Below are 24,617 nucleotides of genomic sequence, written 5' to 3'. Positions count from 1 at the left end.
CTCGTGAACAAAGCACTCTCCCTCTTGTTTGTCTCTCTTCTGCTCATTACACATTTTTCTTTCTCTCAGCGACCTGGGGGTTGCTTTGTCAAAAAGGCAGGACAAATTCAGAAAGCTAGGGATAAGGGTCTTCTGAGCACAGGAAACAGCTAGTCTTATCCTCTTCCTCTGCTCTAAGCCTTACATTCTCCCATAGACTCCTATGCAATCCTAAGGCAAAACTTGCATCAGTTCGGGGTTGACTCGTCACTGCGCACAGGAGTATTTTAGTCAAAAATCTATGGAACTAGTTTGAGTTGATATTCCCTAGTAAAACGCACACACTGTTCTCTAGAGCTTTTTCCCGACAATTACATAATGCACTAAATAGGGACTGTTTTACTTTCAAGGCTAGCTTTCAAACACAGACAATAAATAGCATTATCAACTATTAATTCATCTTTAAACGCCACGTGAAGGCTACCATATACGAAATGAAGGCCAAGATGCCCATCGCTGGTGCCAGCTTTTTCAAATGCAACGGCAAGATTGAATTTTGCTCCCTGGGGGACCAGAGGTTGAAGAGGCAGGCACGCCCCCGGCTTTATGGACCCTGCGGCCACCCCGGCGTCCGACCCAGCTGCTGGGAGGGGGTGGCACACCCCACCGCCTCCATCCCATTCCTGGGACAAAACAATGGTGCAACCCCTGCTCCCAGGCCCCTGCCTGAGCAGCGGGGCCACAGTTCATCTGCCCTGGCAGTCTGCTGCCTTAGCAACTGCCTGCTTTGCATATAGCTAGAAATACCCTTGGCTCCAGCCAGCATTCAAATTTCCCCGGTGCAGTATTTTACCCCCGCCTTTTGTGCAGCCATGTTTCCTGTTTCCCTCGGGCTTGCTCCGTTTGCCACGTTATTTCTGGTTTCGTGCAGCCAGAGAAGAGGGCGAGCACACGAGAAACCACCCCACCGCCACCACGAACGCAGGAAGCGGGGGCAGCTGCCGCACCTGAAGCTAACGATCACTCGCCTAAAAAAAAAAAACCAACAAAAAAAACCCCAAGCCCCTTCTCGGGGCGACAGGACGCCTTCAACCGCTTTGCTGCTGCTCAGCCGAAGGCCGGGGTTTAACGGGCTGCTGGGAGGCGGGAGAGTTGTCAATTGGCGCGCTCTGCTCCTCCAAAGCCCGGCAGGCCGCCCGCTTTACCTACAGCCGGCGCCTCGCTCGCTGCTGTTTTCCCCACACCACCCCTGCGGGGGTTTCGCGACCGCCTGGCCCCTGGCAGCCGGCCCCCACCCCACGCCGCCGGCCGAAGCGCCGCTTCGCCCGGCTCCCCCCGCCGCCCCCCGCGCCTGGGCGCGGCGCGCCAACGCCCTCACCGCATCGCTCCTGCCCAGCAAATGGCGGCGGGGGGGAGGCGGTCGGAGGAGGCCCGGGGCACGGCGGAGGGAAATTTCCTCCCCGAGGCGGCCCGGCAGCGCCGGCAAGGGAGGGCCGCGGGCGGAGGGCGCCCGCCCCTCCCCGCCCCGCGGCTCCCGCCGCCCCCGGGCCCGGCTCCTGTCACGATGACTGCGGGAGGAAGGCTCCCCCTTCCCCGCGCCGCCTCGCCGCCTCCGGCCCCTCCTCCGCGCCCCCGCTGCTGAGCGCGCCCGCCCGGCGGAGCGACCCCCTCCCCCGCGCCCGCTCCTCGCTGCGGGGCGGCCCCGGCCTGCCCGTCCGCCCGCCCGCCCGCCCGCCGGCCCCGGGGGCGGCGGCCGCCGCGCCGCCTCGCCGCCCCGGCGCTCGGAGGGGAATGGGTGGAGTTGAGGAGCGCGGTTTCCTGAGAGGAAGTGACCGCACGGGGCAGGAATGCGCCGCCGGCTCCGCGCCGCGTCCCGCCTGCCTCGCTGCGGTGCCGCGGGGAGCCCTCGCCGCCCCGCCAGCCATGCCGCACTTCACCGTGGTGCCGGTGGAGGACAAGCACCGCGCCGAGTACGACAGCGTAGAAGGGCTCAGCTGGGTGGACTACCGGGAGCCGGCCGCGGCGCCCGCCGCCGGTGACTCCTACGACACCGTCAGCTCCGACGGTGAGCGGGCACGGCCCGGGCGGGGGGGGGGGGGGCGGCGGCGGTGACGGCCGCTCCCGGGGTCCCTGTGTGGGGGGACCGGGGCGACCCTGCCTCCCCCGCTCCGCCCCCCCGCCGCCGGCCGCGGCAGACAAAGGCGGGGTCGCCGGGGGCGGCGAGGGGCGCCGCGCCCGGATAGAGGAGCCCTTCCCCCCCGGGGTCCGCCGGCGGTGGCGGCTCCGCTGTTGCTAGGGCCGGGACGCGCCGCCGCGGCGAGGCCCGCGGGGCGCCCGGCCTGGCGGGTGAACCTTGTCGCCGGCTGTCAGCCCGGGCCGGGCCGGGCCGGGCCGAGGGGTGGCGGCGCAGCCGGCGTGGCTGCGGCGGGCGCCCCGGCGGTGCGGGTGGAGGGGGTGTCCTCCCGCGGCGCGGGGGAGCCCGGCCGGCCCCGCTCAGAGGTCGGCCCCGCTCGGAGGTCGGCCCCGCTCGGAGGTCGGCCCCGCTCGGAGGTCGGCCCCGGGGACTCCGTCCGCGCCGCAGCCACTTGTTGATAGCCCGGGGCGCGGCGGGGAGCGGGGCCGGCGCGGGGGGCCGGGCGCGTTATCGTTGCTCCCACAAAGTGCATCTCCGGAGCCGGCCAGAGTACGTGGGTAGAGATAGGCTCGACTGTTTTCAGTGCTCCGCTGGCGAAACGAACGGGTGACATTAGCTGGATCTCAGGTGACTCCTTTTTCTTGCTTATGTCATCTTAAAAAATGCGACTGCCCAGCTAGGTCTCTCTCCTTCAGACCGGGCCCTTGAATACTACAGCATGTGTGTTGTGTCTGTGCGGCTTTCACAACTGCTCCTGCTAGGCAGAGCTGCTTTTTGTTAGTGGTTAATTTATTCCATTTACAGAAGAGGATCACGTAAGTAGGAGGGGACTTCGGGTGGTGAGAAGTACATTCTTTAATCAGGCAGCTAATACCAGTGCTCAGCCTGTCTCCGTGTTTTGCTGTGACTTTTAGGTGTTAATTGACTTAAAAATACGGTGAGCGTTTCTAGTGGGAAAATGAAGGACCCTTAGATTTGGAGAGTAGAGTAGTTCTGGTAAAAGGTTGTTTTAGCTCTTTGTGGGGATCTCTTTCTTTTTTCTGCCTTGGTTTAGTTCTGTAACCTTTAGGAAGAGGATCTTCCCATGGGCTCAGCTGGTGAATCTCACATGCTGTCTGTGAATCACGCATGACTCTAGGCAACAAAAGAAAAATCAGTAAACACCTGACCTGTTCTTCCTTGCCCGTGCAGTCAAACTTTTCAGAATGCAAATGTCATTGGATGCACAGTAATCCCTGAAGGGAGCCAGCACTGCTCAGGCCTGTGCTTAATGAAGAGAAAAGGGTTATTTTGCTGAGTGATACTCAACTGTCAGGAGATCAAGGTCCAGTTCCTGCCTTGTCACCCTGTTCAGCTCTCCGTGAATCTGTGCTTCGATCTCCGACATGTACCATTCTTTTTTTTTTTTCGTTAGTTGCATAGTTTTCAAAAGAGTGTTAGATTTCATGTACCAAGTAGCTTACACAGGCTTCACGTCCATTGTGTCAGTTCTTTCCAGTTCTAGTGTGGGCATTTTGGAATGGTGAAAGTAGGTGCTTTTCCCAACTTGTCTGTTATCACAGGCAGTTTGAGGCTCTAGCCCTAAAGGCTGTGCAGGGCCTTGACTTCATTTTGTAAAAAAGATCTGTTTTACTCTCAGGTTACTTAACATGTAGTTCATGTGTATGAAAGTAACAGGTGTTTTTCACCCATCTCAGCAGGTTGAGGTGGAGACCTCGTGGAGTACTTTTTCCAGTAGCTAGCTTTGACTATGGGCTGGTAAGTGTGACTTGTAGAAGCCACTGCCGTGGTAGATAAAGGAAGGTCAACTCAAAGCGCCTGCCATTTGAACATGAGACTGCCTGTAGGATGTGTGCAAACAACACGCTTGAAGATACTCAGCTCCCCGTCACAGTCTTATCAGTGGCTGGCAAGCTGTGATCTCTTAAGTACTGCTATTCCGACTGCAGCACAGAACCATGCTGCTGGAAGTTAGCTGAGTCTCTTTATTTTAAAACTGATAAATATCTAGTAACATCACTTAATATATGGTAGTTAGTTCTGTTTCTGTTTGAACTATAACTGCCTTCTATTTTTTAATTTACTTTCACAGTAATTAAGTATTGTTTCATATCCTCGGGGTGTATGTATAAAGATATGCTGTCTTGCCTACCTGTACTGACAGGCATGTTGTTCCCCACTAGCCTTTTCTGTCTCTCCCTAGGTTTCTTGGGTTTATGGCTCTGTAGAGGGGAATCTGAACTCCCTTGTGTTATTCCTTTGGGTTTTGGTGCTTCTTTCTACGTCCTATGCAGAGTACCACAGCCTCGTATACTGGGGGAGCATTGATAATATGACATGGTGGAGATCGAAGCTCCTGTTGAAGATGGAGTATGTCACAGCTGTTTAGTGCTGGCTGAAGCCTACAGACTGGAGGGAAGAGAGTGACCCTCCAGAGCCTTCTGTGGCAGCTGATTGCGGGGCTCATGGAGGGATTTGTTGGTGTTGGTGATGCCCCTGATTCCAGATGAGGTAAACTTTTTTTGACTTGAGTGCAGAGTTTTAGGTTGTGGTCCTATCAAAGTGTGTATGATTCTCATTGGCACTGCATGAATGCACACAGAGCTGCCTGAGCCATGCCAATTGTGCAGTTATTCTGTGCCATCAAGTAGCACCACCATAGTCAGTATGAGGAATTGGTTGCGGTTGTTCTGGTGAATCTTCACTGAGGAAGACTTTATTTTATCAGCTTGCTATTCAGAACCTTATTTAAATACTTCTTTGGATTTCTTGGTTTGATCAGAGATGGGTTAAAGTGACTCAGTAATGATATGGCCCTTCAAGCATATGGTCTGTCATGGTAATGTACCTCTTTTTATAGCTCGTCTGTAAGTGTGCAAAGTAGTGTCTTTGTTGTCCAGTATTCCTTGCACAATCTCTTAGGCTTATGATTCTGACAGATTCTTATTTCACTCTGACCTTTGTTTGTCATAGCCTTGGTTTTGAATGTTTTTTCTGAATTTTGATTTAGTTAGGTCATCAGGTGGTGTGGTGTCATCTAAACACTACAGACGTGAAGCCATTCTGCAATAGAATTTCTTCTCAACCATTTCCGTAAGAAGTTAGTCAGTGTACAATAATTTAGCCTTCCCAGATAGCTCCAGTGCCTACTCGTGAATAAAATCAGCCTTTTTTTTTTTTTCTAAGCAGGTTCCATTGACTGCCACTGCTTGTAATAGATTTTGACATATTCCATTTAAAAAAAGAAGTACAAAGAATTATCCTGTGATCCTATGACGAACATGTGAACCCTGCTTTATGGATCGACAGGGATGAGAAATGTGAATTTGGCATCCCTTCAGTCTTTGAAATAATGCCAGCACATTAGGTTGGATACACAGGGTAAGAAGAGGGACAGTGGGGCCTGAATAGTGTTTAAAAAAACCAAATAAGCTTTGCTTTAATAGGAATCTCAGCTCCACAGTGATTGTGCACCCTGTTAACCAAAGTGCAGCAATGTCATGTGTCCTGTGGGAAGTTATTTATCTTCCTGTGACTTTTGTTAGTGGAAATGAGACACTAATCAGCTTGGTGTCACTAACTAGCTTTGGTCAGCTGCCACCCTTGGTTTTTGCCAATGAATTGCTCTGCTTATGTTACAGTTATCACATGGCTTCCTTTCAGCCCACAGTTTTCTAACTAGACTTGAGACCTTTTCCTCATGCTTACAGTCTGCATCAGTATGTGCTTTTAAGCTTCTTGCTGGTTCACTGCTTTTTAATACGTGGTAACTTACTAGTAAAGGCTTTAAGTCTTTTGCAAGACTTGAAATAAAGTTCACGTAAAATATGTCTGAAGATACTTTCAATGGGGATACATAAATCATTCAAAAATTCCTTTTCCAAGTGCTTAATTCTTATATGTAGGTGTTCTGGCAAAGTTCAGAGATAAAATTAGTCATATAATGAATTAGATACTGCAGCTAAATAGGAGTGATAGAAACATGTGTCCAAATATATTTTTGGTTATCTTAAACTCAGGAACTTCTGTTAGCAGCAGTGTGGGTAAATGGTGCTGTTGCTGTAGTCATAGCAGGATATTTTTGCATAACCTTTGTAGCGTGTGCATCTTCAGCATTTTTCACGTTGCCTCAAAACTGCAGAAAGAAGTCATGGAGGAGGGATCCTGGGGAGGAGTGGAGGCAGCAGCTCTGAATTGTTTGGGAGGAAAGTAAGTAACCTGACAATAGAAGTACACTGATGTCCATGAACTGTCTCTTCTGGTGATTTGTGTAATATTGTCTTGCTGCAAATGGTATGGAGACTGCGTCTTCTTCAATTTAGTTGCATTTTGACGAGGAAGGGGTTTTTTTCTGTTCTGCTTAGCTTGGCATCTGTTTTCCCTCTCTGTAAAGTTTAATGTGAAAATTTGGAAATATTAAAGGTGTCCTGTCGGTGCTAAATATGTTAATATTTGCTCCTGTTCCATAAAGGATACTTGTGAGATACCTGTTGGATACACAGCAATGGTTATAATTTGAAATGCAGATCCTGAAAGGGGTCTTAGCGGCACCGTCATCCCTGTGAAGTCCTGGTTTTGGTTTTTTTTTTCCCTGTTTGTGCAGTTGGCAATTAGCACAGCACTGATAGCCAAACTCCAGAATACTTTTTTCAACAATACAGGTGTATAGATAAGTGGACCCTTGCTTCAGATAAGGAAAGAGAAGAGTGCAGTATGTGAAAAATGAGAGTGGAGAAGTGCTTTGTGACATAATTAGCTGTTCAATAATACTTGGGTGGGTGAAGGAGGTTGGTATATACTTTCTTTATAGCCTGTAAGCAAAGGAGTTTCTCAGAGAAGCTTGTTTTAGTGGAGTCCATGGTGGATATCTCAAGTTTCTTTTAGCAGCATGCAGTGTTGTAAGGTTTAATTCATCTATTAAAATGCTTGTCTAGGAAAAGAAAAAAGTTCATGTTACTGCATAAACTGTTACCTTTGCTAAGCATGTCTCATACCTCTTCTAATCTATGCAGTGATTAAGACAGAGCTGGAGAGGCTGCAGCTGTCCGATACCAAGGGAATCTTGGTGCCAACTGCTGCTGGCCTTGAGCCTTAGCTAAATATAGAAAAACATGGGCCTTTTTGTGGGTTCTCTGGTATTTCAGTTATTTGGAAAAGCTCTGGGAAGGATCTTTGTGATATGTCTGATTTGAAGGCAACTCCCATAACTGTGTATGTGTGGGTCTATGTTGCAAAAAACTAAGAGAAGATAGACAAAGAACCTTCTGCTGGTCTTCTGTAGTTGCTGAATATTTGTGTTTCGGAGAACACCTGTATTAGAAGGCTAAGCAATTGCACATGAGAAGACATGGATTTTCCAGCTAATTCTACCTGCAAATGCTCATTTTGACTTGCTAAGCGCCCATTTCAAACTTGAGACTAAGTTTGGGGATTTTTTTTTTACATGCTGAAGCTATATATTTTATTCAGTCTCTGCACTGTTCTAAAGAAGTTCAAATAAATTTTTTGGTTTCTTATATTGTGTTTGTAGTACATATCTGTCTCGTGTATAAAATTGATCTGTGTGTGTGTTATTCAATTTCCCCTCGCAAAATTTCTTCAGTGTTTCACTTCCTTAAAGAAAACAGTGACATTTCCTTTCTTTTCCCCACTGCAACAAAATTAAAGAATACATTTTTGCATGCTTTTCAATGTAAAGTTTAAATTTGGCTTTTGCTCTAAAGTTCTGTGTAGAATGGGGATTAAGGTACTTTGCAGCCTCATTGACTAGGAAATGTTGCCAAACATAATAAATGCCGTTTGCTGAAGTTAAAGAACAGCAGCCACCTTGAGGAAGATGAAACTTAGCAATCGCTGCTTTCTTTTTAAGTGTATGTAAAAGAATGGAGGACGCCCAGTGCCGCAGGGAGAGAAAAGCTCCATTTGATGGGTTTTCCCTTCTGAGACCAAGTTAAAGATTTACACCTGTTCTTGACTATGATGTAACAAATAATTTAATGTGCAGGCTGATTTATATTACAGAAAAATATCTATTATCACCAATATGTAGGAGCAAGATTTATTTGATCAAAGGGTTTGTGTCTTCAGCCTGTTGGTTCAAGGTTTGTCTTTAAATACTTCAGTCTGTGACCTACGTCCTGCTGGGATGATCTGTGAACTACGGAGAAAAAAAATGCACCATTTTAAGCTATGGTCTAAAACCTATTGGAATTACATTTTAGGGATGTTTCCATTGTCTTCAGTAACTTTTGAATCGGCAATTTTGCATCTCTTTAGTTCTACTGAGCTGATTTGTATTCTCACAGACATGAAAGTTATTTGATTTCATAAAACCTCTTTCTTAATTGCTAGTTTTCAATAGGCATCTGGTTAAATGGTGCCAAGTGATCCCTTAGCAATGAGTAGTACTGTCCTTGTTCTTTCAGTTGAGCTGGATGATTTCTTTCAGTATACTTGGATTTTGTCCTGCATGGAGAACTGTGCATCTTTCACAGTGGCTGCTGTAGTGAATGCTGAGCAAACAATATCTTCTTTTTAAGCAAGCAAAATAACGAAATACCATACACAAAAAAATGTTAGTCTTTTAGCAAATTCAAATGCTTGACATACGTTTAATATGTTCTGTCTTTAAATATAAAAAGTCTACATGACAACTCTTATAATGCATGTAGGGTAAACTTCTCCAGATTTTGGATATGATAGCATTTTGTATACTCTGGTGTGGTACAGGTCCCTTTCTGCCATCCTCTGCACACCTGTCCGGAGGTTATTTTGTAGGCTGTCTACTGCCTATTTGCCCTCAGTGACTCTTACTTTAAACATTGTTTCCTGAGTCTCAAACTGTCACTTCCGAACCATAGTAAGAAGTTACGGGAGTTACAGGAATAGCATGTAATAGGGCTTTAGATTTTGTGGTAGGTATTAGGTTTGGCCTGGAAAAGAAGACTGTGTGCTTTCTAGTGGTCTTAATTCATGTCTGAGCAGCAGAGGTATAGGTTAGAACAGTTCTGGCAATACATTTTTTTCAAAATTTTTCTTTCTATAAAAGGTACTTGGTGGAATGTTTTCTTAACTGTCTTTTGATCTTCATTCTGCTCTGTAGGACAGAGAGGTGGAGTTTGACATGCAGAATGAAGCGCTAATTGCCCCAAAAGAGCTTTGACTCAATTAGCTTATGGGTGAATGAGGAAGGTTGATAACTTGGCAGTTTTGCCAAGTTAGCTATGCTTTGTTGACTGGAGGCAGCCTAAGACTTGTTGGAAATGTAAATGAAATGGCATTTTGCTGAGCAGAAGATGAGAGGCCAGTGCCAGGCTGGGCTGGGCAGCTGGGGCAAGGGGTGAGGGAGGAGATTGCTGGTACTGGTGAGGGGACGGTCATCATCCCACCTTTGTATTGGTGGTCACAGTGCTCTAACTGGGAAGCTCATTTGCTTAGGGCATGGCTTAGTAGTGTTTCCAAAGGTATTCAGATTCTGGGTTTGCCTAATGTCCCCTGGAAGTTTGTCCATCAGGTCCATCCCCTTGAATCCAGAATGCTTAATCTGCCCCCTTCTCCCAGCTCCACTCGAGTGACCTGCATTGTCCTAGAAGCCCAACTCTTTCATCGATTGGCACGTGGTCTGTAATATAATTAGGATGCAATTCATCGATTACTTTGAAAATTAGAATCAAAGCTGTAGGCTGGTATTGGAAGCTGGCTTGCAGGGGACTGTAGCAGAGATTGTATAACAAGATCCTGGGAGAGGAGAGATGACGCAGAGCTCTTTGTTTAGGGCAGAGGCATGCTGTACTATGTATATGTTCAAGCTAATTATGCCTGAACAAAACTGTATGTGTTGGCTTTTTTTTTTTTCCTACGGTCTAATTGCCAACCTTTGTTTTCCTCTCCTGCCAGCAGCCAACAATTTCCTGTGTTTATCTGAGGGATTTAGAACATCATTCAATCATTACAGATGCCTCCTTATCATGAAGCAGGTTAGACCATCTAAACTTTTGCCTTTCAATTCCATGTCAAAGGGAAAAATAAGATTTTTATGGTGTGCCATTGGAAGCTGCCCATTTGTTGAGTTAGAGTAACTCCTAAGGAGGGCAAACTTGTTGAGACTTGCTCTTGCATACTTTAAATTGCTGTTTGCTGCAGTAAAACACAATTTTTATGCCCTGGAGTCTAATTGTTTTTCATAAAATTATCTATAGCAGTGCTACTTTGTGTTATGACCCTGTCTCTGCCTGCTAGCTGAGCAGCCCGGACCTTAGTTACTGTGGGCAGAGTCCACCTCTGGATTTCCATGTAGGAGGTCAGATCTGAGGCAGGACTAGGAGTAATTCAAGAAGACAGTGTAGCTGCTGCTGTCTCTGATGGAGGACAGTACGTTACTGTTTCTCCTCTGCCTTCTACCGTTGCATTCGGGAGCTTTGCCTTCCTGAACCACTTCTAAATAATATAACTGGCATCACTTTTACTACTACTTGCTGCAGTATGACTTTGTATCCAGAGTCGATGTAAAATATAAAGGTAGAAGTTCTTTAATAGTCTTGCAGGTCTGATTTAAGAACCTACTGCTCCTGAATTATTTTCAGCTTTCTCCTGCTAAGGTTTTCGCTGTCCAGTCTGTGATTTTACCGTATGAAATGTTCAGCAGCAATACCACTTGTCTGTCTCACCCCAGAAGGATCCCTTCCTTTCCCTTGAAGCATATTCATGTTCTGCACCCTGTACTGGGACATGATCTCCAGGGCACAGCTGTTTCTAGAGCATCACAAGCCAACTGTTGCCAACCATATCCAAATTCAATTCCCACATGGATATAACTTGTATCTTGGCTACTTTGCCTAAGCAGACACAAACTATTCGCTTTTGATGTAGCTGTATGTTCCAGAGAATGCAGTGGCTATATCAGGGATTAATTTCAGGGACATTACAGCCAAACATGAAGGGAGGTATAGTTGAGCTATGTTTGGTAAATCCCAATGCTATGTAACCAGATAGTGGGGTGATTATCTGCCTTCTGTTAAGGTGTCTTTCAGCCTACATGCAGGGAACTTTAAAGCTGTAACTCAAGGCAACATACAGAGAATAATTTAATTGCAATATTTTGCCTTTGCCCTTTTAAGACACTGTATTCTGGACTTTGTGGTAGAAGCATATGTTTAGCAGGAGTGAGCTCACTGTTATATGTCCCAGAGTTTCTTCTGACTTAGATTCTGTTATAGGTGCTTGATTTAATTCCTGACTGGTGGAGCAGAAAACAAGTGATCTAACGTTGCTCATTGCTCCTTGAAGAGTTTCTGTAAGCTAATGTGCTGTTCTCAGTTTGTTCTGATGCTCTTGCAAACTGTTGAACTTTTTGTAATATCATGATAAAAGCCACTGTGACTTCTTCAGATACCTAACTTTGTCTTGGTCTGTGCTGTGTGTTGCAGTGTGAAATATTTTGTGCTATTTTGGAAGACCTGTGAGCTCTTTATAAATGTGTGTTTGAATATATGTATTTTACAAGTACTGTGTGTTGCTTATCATGTACAATGTCGGAGCATTCTCCACCCTCTAAAATGTTCAGTGGGATGGACTAACTTAACTTTGCTTGGAGAAGTCTCATGCTGACTTGTACTTTCTTTAAGTATTATGACTGGAGTTAGAGTGAGTCTTGGCTGTTTGTAGCACTTCACATTGCAAGGTCAGCTCTTCATCCTTGGAGCATATACAAGTTTAGCTCTTTTTTGTCTTTCTCTTTTTTTTTATTATTTTTCTTTTCTTTTTTCCTTAGTTAAAAAAAAACCTCTCAGTTTGTTTTCACATGGAACAAAGTACTTCTTAAATGTAAGAAAAATCTGATATTCAGCACTTTCTATATGAGTTAACTGAAAACTTAATAAAACATTCAGGGCTTCACAATAAGCTGTAACCGATTACAAATGTCTTTCTACTGTCTTCCAGGAATGGATGGCAGATGTCTGTTAATGTACATTATATAGTATGTAATGCATAGAATGTACATACATTGAAAATTTCAAAGTAATTAAACCTCCTCTTTTGTTATTTTCTGTATGTCTGGAGATGCTTGGCACCCTGGCTCATTTCTCCTCTATTTCCACTTGTTTCCTGTAGGAAGTTTTTTGAGCTGGTGGCAATATTGTCTTAATGATTGTCACCTATCTGCTTGTTCTCACTCCGTGGTTTGTGCTTGTACAGTTGTTTCTTTGGCACATGTTGAGCTGGAGAAGGGAGTGGGTATGTCTGAAATTGTGGTGTGTATTGTGGGGTTGTTGGTTTTTTTTTTTTCAGTTTAGATTTTTTGTTGTTGTTGTTCTCTCATCTTTCTTAATGCACAGCCATGGTCAGCTGAACAGGTACAGGGCTGAAATCAATTTTCCATATCTGGTATTGGAAAGAAAGGCAAACTGAATATCACATGGAATCTGTGTGCTGGTCTCATAGATGTATGTTGCTGTCTCTCAGGGAAAGTGGGAACATTTTACAGCAAGGTTAGAGGCTTTTCCTGAGGCAGGGAAAATGCTAGAATGCTTCTCCCTGTATTGTGATACAGGGGATGCTGTATCTGAGGTGCCTTCATGCATGTGAAGGGACGGAGTTTCAGGGAGGATAGTCGTGAGAAATGATTTGGAGTTGTTCCACATGAAAGAACCTCTGAAGTGGATTACACTGAAGTACAAAGGTTGTTTTTATAGTGTTTCTTTCAGCTGGCAGTGACAAGTTATATTATGAAAGCTCTTAAGTGATGTGAGTTCCTAAATCCAATTTCTCAAAAGTGACTTGGCATCTTTAATTACATAGGCATTCTTGGTGATTGCACCTACTGTACAATGTAGTTAAGTCTCAGTGTGGTGTGTGCTGGTATCCAGAGGACCTCCTTATGAATGAGCAGAATGGAGTGGATTCTGGTAATTATGACCTGCTTAGAATCATTAAGTTAGTATTTACTTAGGTATCTTACATAAACCTCCATTTCATTCTGCTGATGTGCTTTTTTTGTGATCTTGCATATGATTCGTCCATTAATGGGTAATCATATTTAAACGTATTGAAGATGGAAAGAAATACATCACTGTTTTCACTTGAAAGCTGAAATGCCTGGAGGGCTAATGTCACAGCTATACTTTTCATGGCATTAGCAGGTTTAAAACGCTGTCTGATTCCACACTCGGCAAGCAGCAGATTTGTGGCACACACTTTTCTGAATAAGTGTGCAAACAGCTGGTAATGTGCCTCTTAAATGTGGCTGGGTTTGGATTTCACAAATAGCATTTTCAGTAAGATTGTGACATTTGTATATTTTCTCAGTGTTAAAAGGATTATAATGTTAGGATTGTATCAGTGTTGTTTTAGCTTTCTGTAAGAAACCCTTTTGCTTCCTGAAAGAGATCAGTCCCATTCAGCATTGCAGCCAGCAGTCAGTTTGTCAGAGGAGGTGGAAAAAAATTCTTTTGGGAATACGGTATTATTAAAATTGTCTGATCTTCAGGACTTCACAGAGAAGGCATTTATTAAAGCATGTACTAAGAGCAGAAAGAAGAATAATGATAAACCAAATTACTGAAAATGGCAAAGAGCTATTGCTAAAGGGTAAGTACTTCATGCTGATATTAATACCTACAAAGGATTATAGTGTTCTGAAACTGTCAGTGTATCTTAAGAATAAAATCATTGCGCTTTTGAAACACAGGATTATTAAATTGCAAAATCCTTTGAGTTGTGTGGTATCAGTCAACTTGATTGGTAAAGCTGTTCTCTAGTTTTACAAAGTACAGTAGAAGTCTGACAGTAACTTCACGCGTGTTTATCTAGGGATAAATCAAACATCTGTGCTTAATTGCACACTTAATTCTGTTCCCTGGTACAGCCTAACTGTCGCATAGGTTGTTGTCTGGGAAAGCTTTGGCTGTTTCTTTCATGCAGAACACAAACAAATGCAGTCTTTAGAACTCTGAACTGTTTCAGAGGAACTAATGTATTATCAACGATACAACTTTTAAATTTACTTTGTGGTAAAACTGTGCTTTGTTTGTGTCGCTTTTGTAGATGCCAAAGCTGTTGCTGTGATTATAAATATGTACATGGTATCTGCAGTGTAGTGTGTAATGAATTTTAAGAAGCACACCTTTACTTGTTGGGTAAAATTCAGTAAACTCAAAACTTTAATGACAGTGTCAATTTAACAGTGAAGTAAGTAATGTTATGTATTAATCTTAAAATGGTGAATGAACACATTATATGCTTAAAATACCCATTAATGTCAATAGTTTGGCTTTTAACCTGCAGTTTCTTATGGAAGCATGTGTCTGGGTCTGGTATGTGGGAGTTCAGTGTTGTCAGCGTTAACTGATAGTTTGAGCCTCTGTTTGAAGTACAGAGGATCTCTTTGCTTCCTAAAAGCTATCCAGGTAAAGATCTGTCTGTTCATTCTGCTATTCTTTCCTCTCACACAGCTTTAGTGTCCCAGTTATCTAGTGCAACTTTGGCCTTTATTTTCATAAAATACTGGGTCAGCCTGGAATTTACAGCTCATGTTTTCTGCTGCCTTCAGTGAAAAAGACCTGGTAGCCCAAGGTCTTAAGTGAACTGGCATTAACAGATTTCTGTTAGTTATTTCATTACCAATGCCTAGTTTGTAGTGTGAATGAGTTTTATCTAACTACATGCAATGCTATTTATTCCTGTTTCTCATATTTCTAATGTAAATATAATGCTCCTAATTAAAAAAAAAACCACCTAAAACACCACCCCACCCCCCAACTCCAAGAACTTAGTAGTTTTAAAAATATTTTAGAAATACTTCTTGTTTCTGGCTAGCTGTGTGTTGTCCATGGAGAAACAAACATTTCTAATGGGCTGTCTTTTTAAAATTTATTATTAATAATAGTAAATAAGATCTCTACTTTGGACTGTTACTGATGTTGGATTGGGATTTTTGCTAAGCAGTTGAAAGTGAGTAATTTAAGAAAAGTGATATCTGATTTCTGTTTATGAAATGTATAGATAAGGATCTCTACAAAAATATAATTGTAAGTTGAATAATTTGTTATAGTCTCCTGAATGAACCAAGAAAGAGGTTTCATAACAGTTCTGAGAGTGAATAAGAGTTTTGTTTAGCCCAGCCACTTCTGAGGAGCCACGTAAATGAAGTATATAAGCAGATTTAGAATGTGTTTGACATCAAATTGTCATCTAATTGTTTCTTGGGTTATCTTAATATGACAGTCTCCTTATACACTTCAACAATACTCTTGAATGCTTTGCTGCTGAAATGTGGAGATATCAGGGTTCTTGAACTACTAGCAAAGGCCAAGAAACCTGTTTAGGGTTTTCTGTTCTTCAGCAATACTCAGTTCTGCAGAACTTTACTGCTGGTGGATGATGAGAAGAATGCTATCTGAACGTAGCACAGCCTTTTGGAGGGAACCAAGTTTTATCTCACAATACAAGTGCTTGGGAAAGTAGTATCGTTGTTAACATCTGGAAAGTGCTTTCTCAAGAACTGTGTTAGAACAGTTTCTTTTGTAGAAATAAACAAACCAAAACCCCAAAGTGTAATAAAAATGCACACGGACAGCTCTTTACATTAAAACTTTATCCTTAAGGCTGTGAACAAATGTCTAAAAATAATGTTGTGACTAATAAAATTACCTGATTATGCAAGGAAGAAATACTCTACCTGAAAATAATTTCTGTTTGCAGCAATCCCATTGTTCCTCTAACTTTTTTTTTGCTGTAGAGTACCTACCTTGGGTGTATTCATTTGCTTCTAGGTCTTGTGACAACAGTAAGTGTAGCAAATCTATTTTGTTTTTGTGGTCAAAAAATCAAACTGAATTCTGGCCTAATTACCAGTTGTGTAGAGATTTGCAGAAGATCTTGACACATGAAAATGTGGAAAAGCATAAATAAATTTGAACAGAACTAACTTGCTTTTGTTTTCCGAAGTGGGATAAATTTTGCATACCTTAAGCCATTTATAATTTAGGTTTTTATTTATTTTTTCCTCTTTAGAGGAAATTTGCAGCATGCCAAGGTACATGTACAGGAGAGGCACTCCAGGGATCAGCTAATTGAGCCATCTCTTTCTGAGTAAAAAGCAAGCCTGCATGATTAGTTGAGTATAACTGCCTGCTGTTTAGATAGCTGAAATTAGGTTAAAGGAAGCCCACATCAACTGCTTGTGTATCAACTCTAATTTCTAATCTTAGATTCCAGTGTTACTTGTAGATGGAATATTAAAAATATGAATGATTGAGTATTTTTTTAAATAAAAAAAAGTCTAAGCTTAAATAATGTTCTCTGTTTATGAAAATGGCTCAGTTTGTGTCCCTAGCTATCACAAGCTTTGTGGCCAGTGATGCTTGTCAAATAGTGTCTGAATGACAGAAAAAACTGGTGTTAGCTGCTATACAGTCTATTTCATTACAATTTTTTTTTTTTTTTTACTGTGGCGTGCACAAAGGAGTCTGTGCATGCATAGTACAATTACAAGTGAGATATTAGTTCTTATGCTGCTCTGGAAATTAAATTACATTGAGGGGAGGAGTGTTGGACTGTCCTTTGAGCTGGTTTTCTAGTAAGTATCTGCTGTTTGTCAGTTATAGAGGGGTAAATAAACCAATGGGTTTGTTTCTTTGTGAAGCCTAACATTTCAGTTCTAACTCTGATTTGTACTCTGATTCACACTAAAATTCTTTGAAGAAATTTAGCCCCTTAGTTAAGATTTAGCTCTTGATATTTCAGGCAGGGAGGATTATGGCAACTCTGCATGCCATCGTCACAGGTCGTAGCCGTATCTGGAGCTTTGTCCAGCTTGCCTGCCTAGCAAAGCAAGTCTGAAAGTCTGCGCATTCCTTTGGAGGTACTGTGAGCATGGTGTATGGGCCTCTACCAACTTGCATTTATTTAGCTCAGGTATATGCCTGTAAAAGAAAAGTGGCATAAGTTTGTTATCAAAGTTCAGCCCTCTTGGGATTTTTTTTTTTTCTTAATGTTTTAAGCCTTACTGCAGCTTAATTAGCATTACTATATTTTTCACTTCTCCTGTTGTCTGTGCTGGCTAGACTAAAGCTAGTCAGACTATGTCCATCTGTGCTTTCAGCGTGCCTTAACTCGTCAGGTAGGTAGAGCCTCCATAAGTACTAGGTGAGCGTCTCTCTGAGTTAGTCATGTCCAAAGGGAAAGATCTGAAGTTGTTTTAAGATGTACTAATTTCCACTTATTTAACTGAACATGATGAAGTAGGGGAGTGGTGGTTTTCTTTAAGGGAGTTCAGAAACTAACAATAGAGGAGAATAAAACCTCGACAGGTCGAGTCATGCAACCCTTCCTGCCACCTTCTCGCAGGGATGATTATTCTTTCAGTAGTCTGGCTGAGTAGACTTTATCACTGTGAAGCTTCCTGGTCTTTCTTTACCATAGTCTCACTGTGCCTAATTGTTCAGCTTTCATTTATCCTCACTGATCTGTCTGTCTTATGGTTACTTTTGTATATGCGTTTTGTCTGTAATTCTCTCCAAATTCTGGTTTTCATCCCTCAGTTACTAAAGAAAACACAATGGCTTGCACAAGAGTTGCACTCAGTGTGCTCAAGCAGTGAAACTGTGTCTCTCTGGCCTAATCTCCTTCCAGAAGGAAAGCAGGGATGTGAACACTGTCCTCTATGTTCTTAATCTTTTTTTTTTTTTTTTTTTTTTATGTAAGGGCAACATAAACCTTTTGGAGAACAACAAAATAAAACCAGTCAGTAGAATATCCACTACAATTTTGCCACAGTGTTTTTTCTTGTCAATGAGATAAAAGGCAAAAGTTTGGACACCCATTTATTGCTTTTATGCTGTCTCCTGGGCTTGTGTATTTGTTTGTATGAGAGGATGCACACTTAGGATTTTTAGGTTTTGTTTCATGGACCATCTTTGATGTTTTATGGAATTCATGTGATCCACATGATGGTGAACCTTGTTCTATAGACCTGTGTCCATACCTGTAAAAATTTCAGGGAGCTATGGTGGAGATGTTTATATAAACTGTACAATTGTAGTGGTGGCTGCAAGTAGAATTGTTTGGTTTGGAAGTGAACTGGTAGCATTCAGAAATAAAATGCCTTAGTTATTGAAAGTTAATGAAGACTGAGAAGCAATGAAACAAGTGAAGAGGAAACATTAACCTACGTGGAATATAGCTTGCCTGCCTCAAAAATTTAGATTAATTAGGGACTAAGGCAAATAAATTATTCTCTATTGCAGAGTATGTAGCTCCCTCTTTAAGAAATGTTCCTTGCAAAACAGTCTTGCATGATGAAAACTAACACCACATAGCTACTGTCCAAGACCAAAGACTTGATATAACTAAGAATGTGGAAAACTGTACGCATGTCACAAGATGGGGCTTGCCCAGGAGACTTCATGCTTCAGAATGTAAACTGTCCTCGTGTGAAGCTGGGGCAAGAATTCCCCGGAGTAGCTTTCCGAGGTCACCTCCGCTCCTTTCCAAAACTGATGGAGATAACAAGCTCTTCCCATGCAAGTAAGTCGTTTTGAAGCTGCTGGTATTGCTCATTGGCAGAATATACTAGACCACTTTTTCTTATTGCAGTACGTATTGTATACTGTGCTGCAGTCCATTCCGTTCTGTTTTGTCAAAGTACATATGTGATTCTTGTTGAGGAAATAGTTATCTGCCATAGGTTTTACTCATGAAATTGGAAACAATATGGAAAGAGAGAAAATTAGATTAACTCTTTGATGTTGTGATTTAGGATGTGTCTGAAAAGTAGAGATTGTACCGAACATGCAGCTGTGGTGATTTTGGCTATCATTTAATTAGCTGTGTTTAACTTAGCAATGTAGTACTCTTCTTGAATCGGTACACATCTCTGCAGCACCCAGTTCTACCTATCGGTGAAGTTAAAATAGGATGTCATTGTGAAGAACTTGAATATAAACTTAAACTCCTTTGCTTCCTGTTGAAGGTGTACGGTGTTTGAGAGAGGGTTTAATGTGGCACTTCATTGGATCAGTAGAATCCTGCAGTTTTATTTTTGCATTGTCAGCAGTAATTCATAATCTGTATATACTTTCAGGATAATGGAGCTAGTGCTGTGAATGTGGTAAAAAACCAGCTGTATTTCTATATCATCTGAACTTTTCCACTGAGAGAAAAACGTGCCCTAGCAATTGCAAAAACAATGCTCCATTTCCAGTCACTAGTTCTACTGATTTTTCTATTGCAGTTTGCTTGCTTTGGGCTGCCTTTGTGCAGGAAGGTGTATAAAGCAAGCACACCAAAGAGTCAAATTCAGAGGGAAGGTCTGATGGGAAGGAATTGGGTGATGCTTGGAAATGCAAATGGAGAATGAAGGAGGAGCTGGAAACTCTTTTTGAGAGTGAGCGAGCTTCTGAAGAGACCAATTGTGAAAAATTTACTGGAGGTAAAATTAAGATGCATCTGAAAAATAATGCCAATTAACTTGAAGATTCATCTTAAGTCACTGGTCTTTGTCAGGCTTAGGGAGGTGGCTTGAAGTAATCTTTCTTAACTAAGGATAGGTTATACCGATGGTGGTAACTAGAGGCTTGGTGTTTTGAAAGAGCAAACTAATTGTCATCCTATATAAAAATCTGAGATTGAATGTATGAGTTATCTTGACAATAGCATGATTTTATACATAAAAAAGGTGAGAGTTTCTGTAAGCGTTACAAGTAAAAGAGCGCCCTATTAAGACAGTGGTAAGCTGCATCTGTGAGGTAAGGTTCCTGATGGAAGAACAAGGAAAACTAAGACAGCAAAGAATTGATTTAAAAATCACTCAGTGATTTAAAAAAATTTAAAAAAAAAAATCAGTTTGATTTTTCAAACATTCAGTTACCAGAGCTAGTATATAGGAAATGAGGAAATCATGTTACTCATGACCTTGCTGTGTTGGGTAAGTGTAATGATGAGAAGATACTGCACAGACCAAAGTCTTCAAGAATCAAGTAGACAGTATTTCTTCTGATATCATTATCATTTGCACCTGTGTGCAGCTTCATGAGTAAAACCTATATAGCATATAACTCCATGTCCTCAGCAAGAATCCCAAACGTACTTCAACCACAGTAGGATAGAACGGACTGCAGCACATCTTACAATACAAATTGCAACAAAAGTGATCTTGTATACTCCTTGTGTCAGTAGTCATAACAAATAACAGCAAGCAAGTAGTTTTTGCAGCTTTGTAGTGAATATTTACCTTTGCTGAAGTTGATAAGCATTGTATTTTGATGCTGTGTTGCTAAGCTTACTGATACTTTTCTAGTCATGCAAAAAATTCTACAATGTACAGCAATGTGAACATCTCTTACCTGTAGGTGGGGTCAGCAAATAAGCTGATCCCACTTGTGCAAGGCAACTACTAATTAACATTTTGGTGTTGTCAGAGCTGTGAGAAAAGCAATAGACACGAACACAGCAGACTGCTATCTACCAATATTTTTGGTCAGCTAAGTGTATAATTCTAGAAGATTAAAAAGACCTGTTTGTGAATATTGTTTTCCCAACAGTTTTGTTCAAAGCACCTGTGAGCAATTTCCAGCAAATCATGCTTCTTTCCATGCATCCCTACCCCTCAGTAGGAATAGTACTGAACTTTCTCATAATTTTTTCACTTATAGCAATTACTTTTGTAACAGTGTGGTATATGCTGATTGCTGTGTGTCTTACATTTGCCTGTTAGGTTCATTTTGTAAGTTGATTCAGATTTCAAAATGCGGAGACACTTCCACTTCAATTAAATTAAAATAATTTAGTGTAGCCTTGTTGAATTGATTACCTTAATTATTGAAAATATGCACCAAAAAAATCCAGATGTTTAATATCTTGCTTTTTATGTATTCAGTGTACAATACTTCTTTAGCTTGCAGTATTTTCATTTGAGAAAATAAGTTTTTTCTTTAATTTTCAATTTCTTTAGTGGTTACTATTTTGTAAGTATTAAAAAAAAAAGAAGTATTCCTTGAATTGATCCTTTCTTAAGGAGATACTCTTGGAAATCTCTTTAGTTTGCATTGGCTGAAAGAGCAGGGAGTGAAGAGTTACTGCAGGCAAAAGAAAGGAATTCTTGTTTGTCAAGCAGAGTGCAATGGGAGCCACAAGTCCGGGGACTTCTGAATGCTGGAATCAATTAAATTTTCTTTTTCTTTTTTTCTCCAGAGCTCATTTTATACTATAGTGTCCTTAAATTGGTTTTTTTTTTTTTTAGTTACTAGTTACAAAAAGCTCTATTGATTTTTCCATGTTATCCTTTTTTTTTTTTTTTTTAAACATTGTTCATTGCGTATGTGAATGCTTTTACAATAAGGGTAGAAGCATCATGAAGAGAGGACATTTGGTGTCTAGGATTAGTGGGCATTGTAAAAAAACAAGAACAAAAAACACCAACAACAAAAAAAGGGGGGGACTTTGATATTTACCTGTATTGTAATAGCAGAATCTAGTTTTTTAATTGCTCAGTCTTACTAAATCTACATAGTCTGTTTGGACATACTGCTCAAAAGTTGCTCTTAGTATTAATAATGATTTCTAAGTGTGCGGGAACTGTCTTTTCACTTGTCCCTGTTCTATATAAGAAAGTTATAAAAGTAAACATTAGAGCATAAAGGCGCAAGTAGTGTTGTAGCTGTGACCCTGCTTGTAAATTTTACTTTGAGGTGGCTATTTATTCTAGTTTAATGAAAAAGGAGGAGTAGAAATAGAAAAAACTCTTACCTTGAGGGTAATACTTCTGATATTGATGACATTGCGTAATAACTAGATATTAAAAAGAAACAGATTTAATTGACGAAAGAAGTTTATTCCCTATGGGTTTTGTCAAGGTTACAAAATTTCCTTGGGATATCTGTCTTTCTGCTCTTATCAAAACCTGCTGCTTTTTTTCTTTGCAGGTCATGGCAACCATAAAGAAAACAGTCCTTTCCTGAACAGTTCAGAAGCTGGCAAGGGAGGTGATTACTATGACCGAAATCTGGCCTTGTTTGAGGTAATTTCTAACTGTTTTTCATACTTCTAATATGATTTGTGATCTTCCAAGATGGCAGGGATTGAGCACATTAAGTGGAAGAGAGATCGTTGCAAAGTTCCAGGCTGTGGGTTGGTACCTAACTCACTGCATGACAAATCTAAAAGCTAGTGGTGTGTTAGGGCTGTGCCTACAAAGTAGCAAAATATAATGGTACCAGCAGTGACCTGAATAATTTAGATAGCGAAGCTGTGGCACTGTGGGCTAATCAGTGTGGAAAATGAGCATGGCCTGATTTACTGTGTTAAGAAGGACCATGTTATTCTGTAGGAGAGTGCCTAAATGCAGGTACTCAGATTAGCCTGGGTATCCTGTATTACAACTGCAGTATATCAGTAATATGGATTTCTCCCCCACATGCATTTTTGTGGGTGTAGGTCTGTTGTCCAAGGTACCGGTAGGCAGATAGCCTGTGTGATGAAAAAGCTCAGGTATTGTCACCACTTGGGAGGGCGAGGCGGGGCAGTCTGACTTTTTCCACGTGGAAGTGAGGAGGACCAGACTCTCCTGTGGGAGGCCAGTTGGAGCCACACCAAGTCCTGCAGCATCCTCCTCCAGATCTTCACATCACTGGCACTGCATTAAATTCAAATATATCATGGTGTGCTAAGACCAAGTTTCTAAAAAATGTTTTCGGAAGCTCAGGTGCTGGGGAGTGGTGCATAGTCTTTGTATGGCTCTGCAGCTGCTTTCCAGCTGTGCTGCCGAGTTACAGCTTCGCAGGAATACTGGCAATGTGTACCCTGTGTTTCGCGTTCTGAGAACTCGCTGTGGGGCAGCCTGAGCTGGCTCTACACCCTGCCAGGTTGGCGCCTGCAGAGTTCAGCTGCGTGGCATAGAGCCCGGACAAGTATAACTAACCTACTGCTAGACAGGAACTCACTGTGGAAATGCTACAACCATGTCTGCAGGCAGTGTGCTTGAGCTGAAGGACTTTGAAGCATGCTCCCAGCTGTGGTGTCTCCTCCCTCAAAGGCATGGTAAACCTGTGATCAGGATAAATTGTAGGGCATGGAGAGTTGGCCACTTGTGACATGGCTGCTGCTAGTCACACGCCTGCCTCTTTCAGAAGCAATAACACAGTACCACACCAGGTCTGCAGGCTCTTTCTGTGGTAATGAAGAGAGGGAGGAGCATCCCAAAGGCCATGCTGCTCAACTAACTGAACAGGAAGCATGTGTTGCCTCAACCTCTTTCTGGAAGGAATTGTAATCAGATTTTTAAAGATGTGAACATCAGATCAGATCAGAGGAAGGAGTAAGAGAAGGAGTGCTTGGCTCATGGCATCCGCTTAGCCATTTGGGGTCAGTGTCTGCATTAGGTCAAAGCACATAATGCTACCAATCCTACCAGAAACTGTTTGTAATGATACATGAAGATATGATACAACTCCAGACAGTGAAATCTTTCTTAATCAGCTTTTATTTCCTGTGTAGAAAGTTGTTCTTTTTACCATGCATCACTTACTGTGCAATTAGACATGCAAGACATTTTAATTTCAAAGAGAAAGGGGAAAGGAAAGATTTTATTCTGATTTTTTTTTCTTTTTCTTTTTTCTCCTTGAAGTTACTTTCAGAAACAGAAGTTGGATGGGATGAATGTAAAGGTGTGAGGCCTCTGTAAACGTGGCTTCTGGGATTTTTATCTAGATCCACATGAATTAGGTGACATAGTTTGAAAAACGTAATAGAATTATCAGAGTGCATGCCTGCCTACAATGACTTGAGTTTAATCACTAAGTCTCTGATTTGTTTGGCAACTTGACCTTTTTAAAAGCATATATGTTGATGTAAGCTGACACTAGAGATACATGCAAGGTATACCTTCATTTTCTTACAGTCCCAAGGCTCTGACTTCTTTATTGCTGTAATTCATGCAAAGGTGCATACAGTGCAGACCTGTTGGCATAGCTTTTTTTTTGTCAGAGTTGCCCTCCTTTTAGAAAAGTAAATCTTCTCATCAGTGGTTCAGGCATAATGAAATATTCTGTCATTCCCTGGGTGATTTTCCTGGTTTGTTCCCTGGCACCCTCAGGCATGCCAAGGAAGGCATAACCCCAGCCAATCTTCATAAATGCTGTGAATTGCAGAAGTTGACTAGTTGTCTTCTTCCCCAGGAAGAACTTGATATACGACCGAAAGTGTCATCTCTGCTTGGCAAGTTGGTCAACTACACAAATCTTACCCAAGGTGTTAAGGAACATGAAGAAGCAGAAAGTACTGATGGCTCGAAAAAGAAAGTATCAAAAGTAAGTAAAGATTCTCTCGATGGCCAGCCGATGAATGGGATGATTGCCTATGTGATTTTTGGGGAGCTGGACTCCTTTCTGCTTTATCTTAATGTCTGTCAGGAGCCATGACAGTGTTGCAAAGAAATAACGTAGAACTCTGCAGGTAACCAAATGTTACCAAAGAAGTGGGGCGGATGCAGTGGTTAAGCACTGTGCCCTAC

The 24,617-nt window shown here is 42.2% G+C and overlaps 1 protein-coding gene across 14 annotated transcripts in view; it reads left to right on the top strand.

Annotated features, from left to right (window-relative positions):
* The first annotated feature begins 1,831 nt into the window (after positions 1–1,831).
* The window catches only part of SLC12A4 (solute carrier family 12 member 4), a 50,215-nt gene continuing 27,429 nt past the window's right edge, over positions 1,832–24,617 (top strand). For 3 of the 14 annotated variants that reach the window (XR_012652225.1, XR_012652224.1, XM_075040289.1), the window contains exons 1-3: positions 1,832–2,044; positions 22,033–22,127; positions 24,283–24,414. Coding sequence is in view for 11 of the 14 variants with exons in the window: in XM_075040289.1 (XP_074896390.1) it covers positions 1,903–2,044; positions 22,033–22,127; positions 24,283–24,414 (369 nt within the window). In the remaining 3 variants the exon portion in view is untranslated. Of the gene's footprint in view, positions 2,045–2,598; positions 2,741–2,971; positions 5,495–6,253; positions 6,323–18,357; positions 18,638–22,032; positions 22,128–24,282; positions 24,415–24,617 lie in introns of those variants that run through there. The other 11 variants (XM_075040297.1, XM_075040295.1, XM_075040290.1 and 8 more) reach the window with 11 other exon arrangements.

Source organism: Buteo buteo, chromosome 11 (assembly GCF_964188355.1).
Source record: "Buteo buteo chromosome 11, bButBut1.hap1.1, whole genome shotgun sequence".
NCBI lineage: Eukaryota > Metazoa > Chordata > Aves > Accipitriformes > Accipitridae > Buteo > Buteo buteo.
The sequence above is the reverse complement of the archived record's forward strand: the minus strand, read 5'-3'. Positions and strand labels throughout refer to the sequence as shown.